Source organism: Zosterops lateralis, assembly GCF_965231275.1.
Source record: "Zosterops lateralis genome assembly, chromosome: 1".
In the NCBI taxonomy this organism is placed as follows: domain Eukaryota; kingdom Metazoa; phylum Chordata; class Aves; order Passeriformes; family Zosteropidae; genus Zosterops; species Zosterops lateralis.
In genome coordinates, this window is record NC_139762.1 from 5,344,721 (window position 1) to 5,359,610 (window position 14,890).

General features: G+C 44.6%; 1 protein-coding gene across 4 annotated transcripts in view; it reads right to left on the bottom strand.

Annotated features, from left to right (window-relative positions):
- Positions 1 to 14,890, bottom strand: part of LOC310912470 (mitogen-activated protein kinase kinase kinase 3-like) — a 77,786-nt gene that overhangs the window by 43,580 nt on the left and 19,316 nt on the right. For all 4 annotated transcript variants that reach the window (XM_083867062.1, XM_083867059.1, XM_083867061.1 and 1 more), the window contains exon 2: positions 12,061 to 12,140. In XM_083867062.1, coding sequence (XP_083723188.1) covers positions 12,061 to 12,064 — 4 coding nt within the window. In that variant the 5' untranslated portion in view covers positions 12,065 to 12,140. The remainder of the gene's footprint in view (positions 1 to 12,060; positions 12,141 to 14,890) is intronic.

The following is a 14,890-nucleotide window of genomic DNA, read 5'->3' on the forward strand; positions in this document are numbered from 1 at the left end:
GCTATTACTGTAAAAAATACAAATACAGCTACAAATCTTGTCTAAAAATGAGTGTCTCCAGGGACAGAATCACCCCTACACCAGACCAGCCTGCAGATTTAACTCAAAGTCTACAAATATGTGAAAAATGACAAAAACCATATGAAATCAGACAAGACTTGACCCAAAGATTAAGGATCTTTCCCCAGGGAGGTGCATATGTCCTGGATCCTCATGCTGAGATATAACACCATCTCCTCTTTTTCTGCTCCTCCTGCTGGGTTCTATGAGCATTGAAGCAATGAAAAACTCGCTGTTATATGAGAAAAAGACATCTCATGCACACTCTGCTCCCAGAGTACATTAAAGAAATAAAGGGAAAAATTGGGGGAAAATGTTTAAAATCCAGTCTCACATTTCAGGGCTCAGAAATGAGCTCCAATGCCTACATCAAACTCTTAGGAAAAAGCCTACATTTTCCTGTAGGTAAAGTGTATATACATATTTAATATATAAACACATATCTGTACATCAATATTAAAAATATAATTGATAAAAATAATAAAATTCATACCTAAGTACATTAAAATGTAATCCTTTTTGCCTTCCACATTTCCCTACTTACTAAAAACACAGGTATGTTTCTCCAGAGGGGTGGCAGGGAGCACAGCCTGAAATGCTACAGGAAAAACTTCAAGAAAAAGATAATTTTCAGTTCAAGTTCAAGGGAAAGAAAACCCAACAACAATAAAAAAACTCCCACACATTAAGAACGTCTCCAAAGTCTGGGTTGGGGGTGTTTTTCTTCTGGTTTCGTTGGTTTGTTTTGGTTTGGTTTTTTTTAAGGACCTCTGGGACAAGCATAGTTTTCCACACATATTCTGTAGTAGGAAAATACCCAACACAAAAAAAAAAAAAAAAAAAAGGAAACAAGCTTTTTTTTTTTTTTTTTTTTTTGGTGGAGGGAAAGGGAAGAGGGGGAGGGATGAGCTAAAACAAACCCACAAAAACAAAACCCCCTTACGCTGCCCTCCAGGAATTTTCCACCAAAGCTTTAATCTCTACAGTGCCCCTCACCCTTTTTTTTTTTTCCAGTGAGTGACAACAAAAGTTTCCTGAACTGCCTGACACAAAACACAGTCTGTAATGTCATGGGCCAACAGAAGGCAGAGACAGAGCCTGGTTTGGTAACAAAACCACCCAAATCCCCACCTCCAAACCTCTCTTGGCCATGGCCTGGCAACATCTTCCAGGAGAGGAATCAACCAGTGCCCTGGTTTATATCACATTGTCTTCCTCCTCTATCTACACATCAACCTTGCCAAAATTTTTCTAACAGACTTCTGAGTTCACCAAACACAGGTGTAAAAACTGGTGCAGCCAACACAGTTCATGGTAACTCACATTTCTTAGGAAGTCAGGCTAAAAATCTCTGTCAGAACTGATTTTTTGCAACTCTCCAAACAGCAAAGCAAGGAGAATCCACACACTTTCAGTAACTGCTTAAATTCAGCCAGTTTCCAGAAATACCCAACCATCAAATTAATAGAACAAGTGGTGTAAAACTGGGGTCCAGCTGTCCTGAATCAGGTACTGAAGGAAAAAAAAAAAAAAAAAAAAAAAAAAAAAAGGAAAGAGAAGCTATTTCTTGTATTTGATTGTCAAATTAGCATTTTCCTTTCTTTATCTGCTAAAAAACCGATGCAAAAGAGCACTGTGAAAATCACCTCAGGATTTTTAACTACAAAACATGAGTATCAATTGTCAAAAAAAAAGAAAATCCCCATCCATGACATCAGTGCTACAAAATAAGATAAAACTTCTTCCTATACAAACAGGAAAGGTTGTTTTTCTGCTGCTGGAGGGTGAAAAATGACTTCAGCACAAGCAGGAATACAATATTTCCTTAAACTTACATATTTCTTTCTATGCTTAATTAACAGCTTATGCTTCAGCTGCTTTTAACAGTGTGTTTCTACTCCAAGAGAACTGTGGATTTCAGGGAGGCTATGACCAAAACCCCAACTGTTGAAAACAAAACCTCCCCACACCAGGCTCTGAGGCAACTTCTGAGCAGCAGCACAATTTGCATCATCGGTTGCAAAACCCACACTTCCCCGTCCTGTCCGGGACAGCTTTGCACAGGGACTGATCCTTTCCAGACTGAACCTCCTGCCCATCCTAATTACTGCTCTTGGGGTCTCCCAGATGACTCCCAAGAAGGGTGGAGGACTTTGTTCCATGGAAATACGCAGCCAGTTCAGCCAGTGCAGTCAAAACTCAAACAAGTGCTGAAGCTCACTGGATAATTAAATCCAAATGCCACTCCCGAGCCTTTCCAGCAAAAAGGGGTGTCACAGGCTGCTCCTTCTCTGTTTGGCTTGGTTTGAGTCAGGAGATGGTGAAGGATGGATGGCTCTCCCAAGGACAAAATGCCAGTTGTCAGGAATCTCGTGCCCAAGGGACAGGAAAAAATCTTGTTCTCCTGATCCAGCCCTGGCAGGACCTAAATATTCCTCAGCCTTGTGAGAAGGCAGCATTGAGGCTGCACAGCAAACACCTCCCCAGGCTCTGCCATGGCTCAGAACAAAACAGCTGCGAGTTGCACAACACTGATGAAGTATCCTTGGAGCTCAGATGGACTTGGGAGACTCCTGGAAATCTTTGTGCAACGTGAGCAGGTTCCTGCTCCCCAACAACCTCCTGGCCCAGCTCCACTCTGGCATCATTTTGCACAAATTCACTTAAGGTGCTGTGGGCTGACAGGATGAATTGTACAACAAATCCCACTTGATCTCCAACACAACATGTAAACAGGATTATTTCTACCATGGAAGAGCAGCACAGAGAAAAGCTGATTATAGAGACAGCAAAAATGAAACATAAAAATAAATTGTGTTACTACTGTCCCTCTGTCCCCAAAGTCTCTTCTTCCATCCTCAGCTTTCAGCTCTTTCCCTTAGTAGGAAACTAATTTCTTTCTTCTCTACTTTCCACCAACACACTAATTTCGTGCCTTTTACATCAGTTTCCTGTAACAAAGCTTGTTTGATCACACTGCCAGCCCATCCAACCAAGGATCACTTCAACCAAGAATAATAGATGTTTCAAAAGATATTAATTTCCCAGAGGTTTGGGGGTGGGGGGAAATATCCACAGCCACACAGAAGAGAGGAACACACAGGAGCAGACAGCCAAGAGCACTCCCAGGGAGCAATGACCAGTGGAGCTCCAGTAGACAGAGTTTATATTTTTATTAAAATACACTCATCCATTCTGGCAGGATCCTGTATGAAAACCAGAATGCCTCTTCCTTCTCTCATCAGGTTTTCAGTTCTGCAAGATTGTTGAGACTTGCAAGCCCCAGGCACTACCAGTATGAATCTGGGGCATTCGTCTAGTTTGCAAAATCAACCAAGGGAGTGAAACCAAAAATCCAGCAGCAGATGACACATCTCTCTGCCCTTCAGACACACATTTCTGGGGCTGCTAATTGGCCTTGGTTCCAGCCCGCGTGAGGGAGAGAGGAACCTGGACTTTCAGCCTTAGTGCAGCAAGTTTACTGCTCAAAGACAGGAAACAAACAAAAAAAAAAATTAAAAAGGGAGAAATAGAAAGCCTGAAGGTCAACACGGACCACCCAAAACAATCCAAGAGTCAGGAGAGAAAGCAGATGAAAAAGGGACAAGGGAATAATTTAGCTGCGTTCAGATGGTCTAGACACTGCTGTTATTGTTGGCTTCACTAATAGGTCATTGCTAAGAGGCAGCTCATGGTAGTTCCATGAAGCTGCTTCCATCAACACTGAAAGAAAAAAAAAAAATCCCAAACAAAAAGCAGCAGCTGGATGAAGCCCACAGGAAAGCCTGCAGAAATAAAGCAGAGTCCTGTAAAACATTCTGATTTGGGCCTCTCACACACACACACCAAGCAGAATCAGGGCTGGGAAGAGAGGGAGGAAAAGTCCTGGCTGTTGCAGGAGGGAAGAATATTGTCCTGTGAGTCATTCCTGAGAAAAGGGGGAGCATGCAGGGCCCTGCAAGCATTTGGCTCCAGAGAAAAACCACAGATGTGACCACTCGTGGTCACTGAAGATCCCACTGTGCTTTTCAGAGCTGTGATGCTGAGGGTGCATTTGCCTGTGTAAACTCCAGCAGCACCCTCCACCTCTCCAGAAGGTGATGCAGCCACTGGGGATGTCCCAAGGGAGAGAGAAGAGCTCTGTGAAAGCTGAGAGGGGGATGAAGAGAGGATGGGGAGCCACTCAGAAACACTGTCACCTTCAGTAAAAGTCCTTTCAATGGGCAAGACTTCGAATACACAGTGACAAAAATACTGAAATGCAATAAAACACAGAGAAAGTAAATATGGAGCCACATGATGATGACTCTGACAATGCTGAATTGGTCTGAAGAGACATCAGCCTTTCATTTTCGCTGTTTTTTTTTTTTTTTTGTTTGTTTTTTTTTGTTTTTTTTTTTTTGTTTTTTTTTGTTTTTTTTTTTTTTTTCTTTTTCTTTTTTCTTTTTTTTCTTTTTTTGTTTTGTTTTGTTTTTTTGGTTTTTTTTGTTTTTGTTTTGGTTTTGGTTTTTTTTGTTTTGTTTTGTTTTTTTATTTAATACATCATTTTTAGATTGACTGGTATACAACATTTATCACTTATCAATGGGAACCTGAAGTGAAAGACAGGACTCACTCCCCTGGCATAATCCAGTTCCTGCAAAGGGCAGCCCTGTCCTGATGGAATTCCAGCTACACTGTCAGAAGGAGAGGGAGATAGGCTGGGTTTTGTGTCTCATTGGATGGACAGAAATCTCAGACAGACAAAAGCCTTGCTCAAGACCACATGAGTCTGCAGCCAGAGCTAAAGACATTAAACGAGCTTAAATTCGGAGAGGACTTAACTTGATCTGGCCTTCCTGACTGTACACAAAGGGCACAGCAATTCATTTAGCAGCCTCCACATCCCAAGCTTGACCTGGAATTACACAAAACAGCCTCTTCAGGAAGCTTCAGCTGGAAGAGCTCGTGCACTTACTCCAGTGACCCCTGTTTGCAACAAATATCTCAATTCCAATAATACAACTTCCTTTGTATTCTAGTCATTAGATCTTGAGACCCCTGTATCTTAGAGACCCCTCTGTTAATAGACACTCCCCATCTTCTTCAGGTACTCACAGACTGTGATTTCATCTCCTTTTAACCCTTCTTCATTTAAGTAATTGGAAATACACAGCTTCTGCCACTGGAGTGATATTTCATTCATTTCTGTAGCTCTTTACAGTGATTTTTTTTTTTTTTAATCAAGAGGAAAGATCAAAGCAGCACATAATGTTCAGTGGCCAAAGCACCTTTTCATGTCTGTTTGCTGTGTGAGCAGGGGGTAACAGCAAACTTGGCCCACGTGTTGCACTGGAAGTCCACATCTATCAGACCAGCAGCCACCTGGGCTGCCCACTGCCCTCCCAGAAGGTCAGAGTCACACCAGGCCAGGCCTTTCCTGGTCCAGGGAACAGGACAACCCTCACCCATGTGAGGGCACATGTCAAAGAACTTGCTTGTGAAGATAAATGCTGCTTTTTTCTCCAAAAGCCAGAGGGGGAAAAAGCTTGGAGACAAAGGAAAACCCTGACCTGGGGTTTCTTCAGTACCTGCACACACCATGGACAGGCAGGTACAGCCACCAGCATCCAGGCCATGCACAAGACACCAGGGGCCAGGGTACCAAGGGTACCACAGACTTGATGATCTGAAGGGCCTTTCCTAAATTCAATGATTTTGATTCTTAACAGAAGGGATCAATTGGTAAAAAAACCATCACTGACTGTGCAGTCAATACTAGGAAGGAGCCCAGTGAGCCAGAGGTTCAGGAGCCTGATTTGGACTGTGACAAAAGTTCCCAAGCAAGCAAAGAATGGACCCAGACACCCTGACAGGCAGCTACAAATACTGTTGTGCAATTCATCCCCCTTGGAAGGGCTGTCTGTGCACGATCTATTGCAAGCAGAGTGCTGCCTGCACCCACCTAGTGAGACCCAGACAACCCTCTCCATAAACTCAACCCACACGCACAAAGCATTTTGCCACTGTCTGGAGCCGTGTCCAGGCTCTGATAAAGAGAAAAATTATCCAATTACCCTCCTCCAGAGCACATTGCAGTGCAGCAGACACACCAGTGTAGCATGTTCCCTTTGCAAGTCAGCAAAGGCTCAGCAGCAGCTGGATCCTGCTGCCCTTCTCCCTCCTGCAGCCCCACCCAAGGGATGCCAAGGTCACCCCTGTGCAGGACTCAAGGGCAGGGCACAGCCCAGCAGGTCGAGCAGAGCAATTATACAGGAGGAAGTGAGGAAAGACCCTCCTAACATGCTGGATTTCTTGGCAGGAGTTCGCTCACTGATGTCTTGAGCTCAAGACACACAAACTCACGTTGAAAACCAGTGCTGTGACGTGCTGGGGGTTCTTGTAAGCACATTTCTTCTTTTCAGAGAATTATGATGCTAAAGGGTGCACCAGGAGGAGATTATTAGTCCTCCAGCTGAAAAATTGATGCTCAACTCTTGCTGTCCATAAATGACATTGGTTTGGATTTTTAATTTCACTTCTATAGCACAATCAGTAACTGCTTTGTGAAAAGAAACAGAACCAAACCCATCAGAGGTTTTGACGTCCATCACACCAAGTGCCCAACAGAACATCTGTGGGTTTAGGGCACAGTTACACCATCCCACACACCCCTTTTCTTTGGGGTAAAGCTGAGTTCCTGCCTCCTATTCCCCCTCTACCCCATGCTATCCCTCAGGTGATCCATACAGCTACTGGAAAAATGGCATAGCTGAACTGGAGACTGCGTCTAGATCAAAAACAACCCTTCCTTTTACACCCCCCTGCAAAATGGTAGAGAAATCAGAGCTCAGGAATGGGCTTGGAGGAGAAGGCAGGAATCTGTTCTTAAAAACCTAAAGCAGCTATTTTTAAAATGATAAATGTGCATCACATATATAACTAAATCAAATCACCAATGACAGGACCCAACCAGTCCCAAAATACTCACGCACACAAACAAGCAAACATCCCCAATGTAATATGGACATGCCAAGACTCCAATTAATTAATGAGAGCATTGAGAAAACAGCAAAAGAGACTAACCTGGCACATAAATTCACGTATTATGGCAGAACCCCTTTGAGAGCCAGGGTGAGATCATGAAGAACTTCAACCGCCCTCGTGAATTTCCCCAGGAAAAACCAAAAGCAAAGGCAAAGCTACTGGGACTGCACCTCAGTTTAGGAGAGGTGAGAGTGATGCCCTTGAAACCCTGAGTGATCAGTACCTTGCAAACACACCAAAACCAAAGCATTTGGGATAGCAAGTTTTATCACATGTAGAAGTTTTCAGTGGTGAGGCCACAAATCATACATGAAATTTCTCCTGACAAGCTGCAAAGCGCCGCGGCACGACGCCCTCAATGGCACCACGTTCCCTCACCCCAGAGGCTTCCCAGGGACTTCTGCAATGGAAAAGGATTTGGGATCCAAAAGGTGTTTGGTTTAGCTCAGCGGGGAGGGAAAGCAAGGTTAAGTCTGTGGTTCACCACAAGCCTCCACTCCCAAAATAGCCACCCCTGACAGCAGTAAAATTCCACGGGAGCCGGAGCCACTGGCAGAGCTTTCCCAGGCTCTGCACACACTGCTCTGCTCCACAGCCCCATCCCTGGGCACAGTGGTCACCACAGGTCCCCTGTACAGCCCCCCACACCTGGAGGGTGGCAAAGCCCAGCTAAGAAGCCAATTTTGCCCCAGGTATATCCCATGGGACACCCTGACAGTTGTTCTCCTTCCTTCTCTCAGCTCTCCACCTCCAGCAGCTCAGGAGCTCAACCTACAGAAGTGCAGCCACCTCACAGCTTTCACCACTTCTTGGCTAATGGGGCAAATGCCTAGGTTGAAGTTGGGTGGTATTTGGTGGGGGGAAGATTTGCTGAAGGGGGCAGAGTTTGGGGAAACAGCTGCTGCCCCTCATATCCAGGCAGTGACCAGGATGCTGGAACAGGGGACAGGATCTTTGAGCCCAACCATAAACCTGACACTGCTCATGGCAAACCTCTTGCTTCTCATCTGCTTTTGTGAATTAAAGTCAGTCTAGGAGAGCTGCAAGCAGGGGCCAGACCCTTAAAAAGCAAAACTAACCACATTTAAGAAGATTTCTGCATGCCTGTAGCTCTGCTACTCCTCACCACTTCAAAGGTACCAAGTTTCCCATCCCACAAGAAACTTTCACAACTCTTTTGCTAACTCTACCCTTTGCTCCACAAACACTAATTTTCCTCTAATGGATTAACATAATTGAATTAAACTTGGGCCAATTATTCCAGCAGTTTCCCTGCTAAGCTTAAGATTTACTCCTTCTGAAAAAGGGCTTATGTGCCTGAAAGGCAGCCTGGTTTTTTCCACCTCTGTCATTTGGTCTAATAAAAGATATTACCTCTCCCCACAACCTGTACCTCTCTCTTGAGCACACTTGAAAGGAGAAAAATGTTTACCCAGCAAAGAAATGTAACTGGCAAGTTATTTCCCCTGACTGACTCTGATACCTTTCAAGATTATTTGAGGGATCATAAAGAACTCGCTCTCCCTCCCAGCCCAGCAACTTCTAGCACTCACAGCCTCAGCCCTGAGCCCGTGAACTCCTAACATGTTGCTGCAGCAACAGCTGCAACATCCCAGATGTGATGCAAGTCCAATCCCACATCTCCCAGGTGCCCAGAGCACCCTAAATTTGAGCCCTGGGTACCACAGGTGCAGCACCAGGACAGGGAGGAGACCATGGGCACCTTTTAACACCTCTCAAAACCAACAAAACCTGAGCTCATACAAAGCCTGCTGTGTCTCATTATAATATAAAGTGCTGCAATTCAACATGAATTAATTTTCCCTTAATAGCTCTCAGCATACAAAGAGTAAGTTAAGAGCAATAAGGAAGTGAAGACCAAAAGCACTGGCTACTGAGGAAAGAGGAGGCATGGGAGGGCTGAGACATCCACAGGACAGGATCCAGTAGTTCTCTCTGTTTCAGCAGCCCCCCAAAAACCCAAGGAGCTGGGCTGAATGGCCATGCCATGGCTGTTCAAACAAGCCCTCAGCAAGCTGCTGTGCCTTCTGCCAGCCCAGCCTGCAATCACACACACTCTGTCGAGTCAATACTATAAACAATATCATTCTCCCATCTCCCACACCTCAGATGACCTTTTCTGCTGAAGCAAAAGTCACACTCACTCCAGCAAAGTGCTAAAGACCTAAACCTTTGAGTTGTATGGATGTACAGCGAGCAGAATAGATCAGCCTTCCTAGAGCTTTTATCATCAGAAACATACATGCAGGCACATAGCATTTCATAACCACAAATGAAGATACTTAAATAATTTTGAAAATAAAAAGAATAAAAGCTAAGCAACAAACAAGCTGGTGCTTTTTGTACCAACTTCTGCAGGCTTTTTAATATTACTTTTACTGTGATGCCATGTTTAAACACAGCAATTTTTGATACTTATTGAGCAAGGTTTTTCCACTGTGTTGCACTGAAGATACAGACACCCTTAGAAGTGTCATAAGCACTCATTTGATCAAATTACAAAGAGTCTTGGACTCTTGAGGAGAGGCTGTAGACAGAAATGGACTGCAAGATGAATAAAAGGACTCAGTGCCAAGGACTTAGGCTAGTCCCAAGCTAGCACATGCAGAGATTCTGCACCAGCCTCAGAGTACTACAGCTGCTCAGGGCTGGTCCAAGCACTGCACGACACTGAGAAGCCATAACTCTCCACTTCCCATCCTGTGCCCTCCATGCAAGGTCATGCAACTTCCCTAGAACATGTCTAGGAGTGAACAGTCCTGCGCTGAACTCTTGAGACACTGAGCAGACTATAAATAGGATCCTGGAAAGAAAAAAAAAAAAAAAAAGGTAGACCTGGAACAGGCTGTCAGAGATCACCTCATCCAACACATCTCTGTGGTCTTCTCCAAAAGGAAATCAGTGATGTGACTGCAAATTCCCTGCACTTCCCTTGAAAATGCTCCCTCATCCCAATGCATGGAGTAAACAAACACATATGAAAGGAAGAGGGAGAGAAATGAAACTAATAAACCCTCAAAATTTAGCCCGAATTCCTGTGCATCAGCAAAGCTACTGCAGCAGTTCTTTAACTGACAAGCACCACTTGGTGATACTGATGGTGACACAGCACTTCAACCACCTCACTCTGACAGTGCAGCCACAGACCAGCCTCAGGATCACAACATGACCCCATCTGATACATCCTGGCAGATCTAACCCCACACAGGTGTGGATGCTGTGGGTGATGAGCCACAGCAATGACATCTCAGTGAGGGACATGCACAGACCTTCCACCCACACACAAGTGCAAGCAGAACTCCAAACCTGCACAAGACTCCTGTTGATTCAGCTCCCATTCCCAAAAACCAGCCACAGTGCCTCTCTTCAGTACAGAATTCCCACAATTAATGCTGCCTTGGTGCACTCATTTTTCATTTGCAGCATGAGCAGGTTCTATCAACCACTCTCTGTACAAGAAATCACCAAGTTGACAAACCTCCTGAGAACTGGAGCCAGCAACTCCTTCCCTGCTCAGAGCAAGTCTGAGCTTTCCTTGTTAAAATAACCCACATTTCCTTGACAAACCAGTGGCTTTTGCCTTCAAAGCGAAAATGTTTCTAAAAAATTTTGGGGTTAGTCACCAGGGATTTTAAACCGAAATTTGTCACTCTTTATATTGAAGAAGCAGATCTGGACTTTCTCTTCTCTTCCTTTTTTTTTTTTTTTTTTTTAACTTTAATTTAGTTCTCTTCCCACAAAATTTCTTTTCTAGGTAACAGAGAAAGAGCAAAAAGGACACAAAGCCAGAGTGGGGTAAATACCACTCTTCTCCATAGGGGAGAATCAACATTTAAGGTGTGGCAGTGACCTCACACTTTTCATTTTCAAAACTCAAACCACTACCAAACTCTGAATCACATCTCTACAAGGCTTTTTATGAGGGTAAAAGCGACAGGACAATGGGGGATGGCTTCAAACTGACAGAGAAGATTTGCATTAGATATTAGGAAGAAATTCTTCCCTGTGAGGGTGGTCAGACCCTGGCACAGGGTGCCCAGAGAAGCTGTGGCTGCCCCTGGATCCCTGGAAGTGTCCAAGGCCAGGTTGGACAGGACTTAAAGCAACCTGGGACAGTGGAAAGTGTCTCATTCCAGGGGGCTGGAATGAGATGAAATTTTAAGTCCCTTCCAGCCCAAACCATTCTGTGATTGTGTGACTCTACACCTCTGCAGGAACAAACCCTAAATTTACTGGTATTCCCACACATATCTCCTTTTTTCTTCTTCTTCTTCTTCTGCTTTAAAGCATCATTTCAGCCATCCCTGAAAAGTTTTGGGCCAGCTTCTGTAAATGTTACAAATGTGCAAGTGAAGTGCTCAGCTTCGACCAGGACTCCTCCAAGATCTTTTCTCCCTTCCTGGGTCACCAGGTCAGGAAGCCATGTAAGCACTTCCAAGTGGTCCCAATTCCTGACATAATTAATTTTCTTTAGGAAAAAGTTCTTATCTACAGAGATAATATCAAGATCATTATGTACCTCCAGAATTATAAATAATTCCCACTTAACAGTTTCCCTCAGCACCACAGAGCATCTGATACACAACTATTCCAGCAGAAGAGGGAGAAAGTGGAAGTAATCTAGGTCACCGATTAGAAAAGCAAAATATTCAAGCTTTGTTTGAAACAGAAAATTCCTTGGGATAAGATCTGCAGGGAACAAAGATGCTCTGCAGAGAAATACAAGGCACACTTGGGAAGAGAATCCACCTAGAACATCACCCATCAGATCACACTCAGAGTAAGAAGAAAATTTGTCCAATTTTGGCACCACTAAAATGCTAAATATAAATTAGAAAGCAATGTAATAGAGCATCTTAGCACTGTCTCCCAGTCTGTTGCCATGCTTGGTACTCCCAACCAAAATTAACAGGCTGCAGAAAATTAATTGCTCCAGGGGAATCCAGTTCTTACCCATCTTTCCACCTGCATCAGGCCTCCATTCCACCAGTCCCAGACTCTTGTGCCTTATCCTCCTCTCTCAAGCATCCATCCTGTAACAAACAGAGGTTTCAGATTAATTTTCATACAACAGGGTCATGGACCACTTTTCCCACAGGTTCTACCCACTATCAGGAGGAGAAGGAGAAGGAAGGACAAAAGAGGAGAACCTTTAGTCAGGAATGGAGACCAGGAGTCTGCCCTCCTCTGCACACACCAAAGGTAACACACCACAAACCTGGCACTTTAATGGCTTTAAAATCTTGGAGCAAACAACATGTACTTCCTCGAGAGCAGAACATTTTAATTACATGGTATTTTTAATGTGTTTTTACATGATTAAATGTAACCCTAAAGCAATCCCATCTTTAACACTTCACATTCTGCAGCATCCCTGTGTGGTAACGCTCACTTGGGGAACAGACTGACAGCAGGACATGGAAAAGTAGCCCTGAATCAAAGCATAAACCTAAATTTAGGCCTTCCAAATGGCAGCCAAGGTTCCCCAAGGCTGGCCCAGCTTTCCTCTGACTGCATGGGAAAAAAAGCTGAGTGCAGGCAGCTCTCAGCAGCAGTGACTGCCCCGTGCATCCCCCAAGGGAGGTGTGTCCCTAAGAGCTCTCCCAGATTTTCTGCCTTTAATCTGCCCCCAACATCAGCACAGAACTGGGCTCAGTGACTTGCCATCCTGCATTCAGCCAAACTCCTGCACCCTGTAAGTTTTTTTGGGGTTTTCTGGCCACCAAGAAACTAAAGCAGGCCTGAGCCTGCTGGAGCCTGTCCTGCCCACTAATGAAAAGCCTCATTTTAGACTGAACGAAGGCAAAATCCACCTAAAGATGGGCACCTTTTGAAGGACACTGTGATGGGAGACAGCATCAAATTCCACTTTAGCTGCATGATAAGCCTTCAGATTTCCTGGTCATAAACCTATATGATAGCACAAGGAAAGGGAGAAACACCTCAAGAACTTTATCAGACTTGCACAGGGAGTAAGACATGCCTGTCCTGCAGCCACTGCAGGCTGCCCTGAAGTCAATGAGAGCCGTGTGCTCCAGGACACTGACATGGATCTTGGAGTGTTAAATATGAGGCATTGGTCAGAAATGGGAGGAAAAGGCACTTTGAAAACCTCCTGGCTTGGTAAAATCGATTCAAACACAGCAACAAACATGAAGAGAACCAAGAATGGTCCCAAGCATGGATTAAAATTATTTTCTGCAGCTCTGGTGCTGGCGAGCAGAGGGATATTTATCCCCCCTATTTTGAGAGAGACGAGCAGGAAGGGAAGGTGATAAGAGAGCAGCAGAGGCAGAGACATCCATGTGCCCCTGTGCTCCTGCTGCTGCTGCCTCCCAGGACAGCAGCACTCAGCCTGAGAGCCCAGGGCCAGCAGGGACCCTGCTCTGCCCATTTCAACACCAAGGAGGAGGCAAGGAAATAATCACAACAGTTTGAATGGTTAAAAATCCTACCTTGAGAAGGAACTGGTCAGTCCATGCAATGCTGAATCAAGAGGGAGCAGAAAACCAGCAACAAAGCAGAGCAAAAATTCCATCTGATTATAACAAGAGCAGGAAACAGCCCAAACCTTCACTTTTGCTTTCAAAGCTGCTGTGACACTTCCAGGAATTAAGATATATGCATAGTTTGCACAGAGGGCCACAGCCTGAATTAACTGTAAATTCCTGGGACAGCCCAGGTTAGCTCTCCTATCACAGTAATAGATTTTTCTAGTGTCTTTCTTGAGACTTTCCAGATCTTTCCAAACCATATCTAGTCACAAAAACAAGCACCTACAGGAACTGTGCAAATGAGCCCTGGAAAAAACAGGTGACCTTCCCATCAGCAGAGTCCTCCCCTGTGCTGTTCTCCATCACCTCTGCCACAGCAAACCCCTGAGACCCCACTGCCCAGCCCCTGTGAGCAAAGCAGCCCCTGCATACAGGGCAGGAAATCTCCATGGATACACAAGAGAAAAAAAAGGGTTTTCTGTTTAAGCAGATCTCTTCAATCCGAAGGGCAGCCAGCCTTCAAACTGGACTGCAAACACTGGTGATTTCCGTGGCTTCCCAAAAATACATACCAGCAGCTTCCTGTTACAGAAGGACAAATTCCTGTTTCTAGTACAAATTCTGTCCTATTATTATTATGTCCCTTAAAAAACAGGGAGGAGGAAAAAATAAAGAAAAAAAAAAAAAAAAAAAAAAAAAAAAAAAAAAAAAAAGAAAAAAGGGAAAATCCTTTTCCTATAGATGCTGTTCCAAGAAGCTTCTCCTCTCACTAAGCTCCCTGATCAGTCCTGGCAATTTGGGACACAAAACCAGTGAGCAGCTGAAACTGGGCCACTGCAGCACTCCCACAGCCCACAGAACTCTGTAAATCAGCTTGAAATCTCCCTGCTAAGCACCTGCCAAGCAGTGAGAGAGCTCAGCAAGGTGTTGGCCTCCAGGGATGATGCTGGGGCAATGCATTCCAGGTTTGTGCTGTGCATGCAAGAGACTTTGTCTGCTCAGGGAACTGCTGGAAGTTACTTGACCTGCTGGAAAGCCCAGTACAGATGCTCTCATCTAGGGGAAAAGCAGTTTTGATTTTCCTGAGCTGAACTCTGCAGACAGAGTGGCTCAGCTTCATTACACCTCCATGAGTGCAGGGTATGAGTGTCTACACGAGAGACGGATGCAAGGTTATTAATCCACTTGGAAAATTAATCCCAGTTTTTCCTTTTTCTTCCCATACTCCTGGCTGGGAAGGGATTAAGCAAGACTGAGCTCAAGGGAGACAACAGTTCAGCTGTGACAGG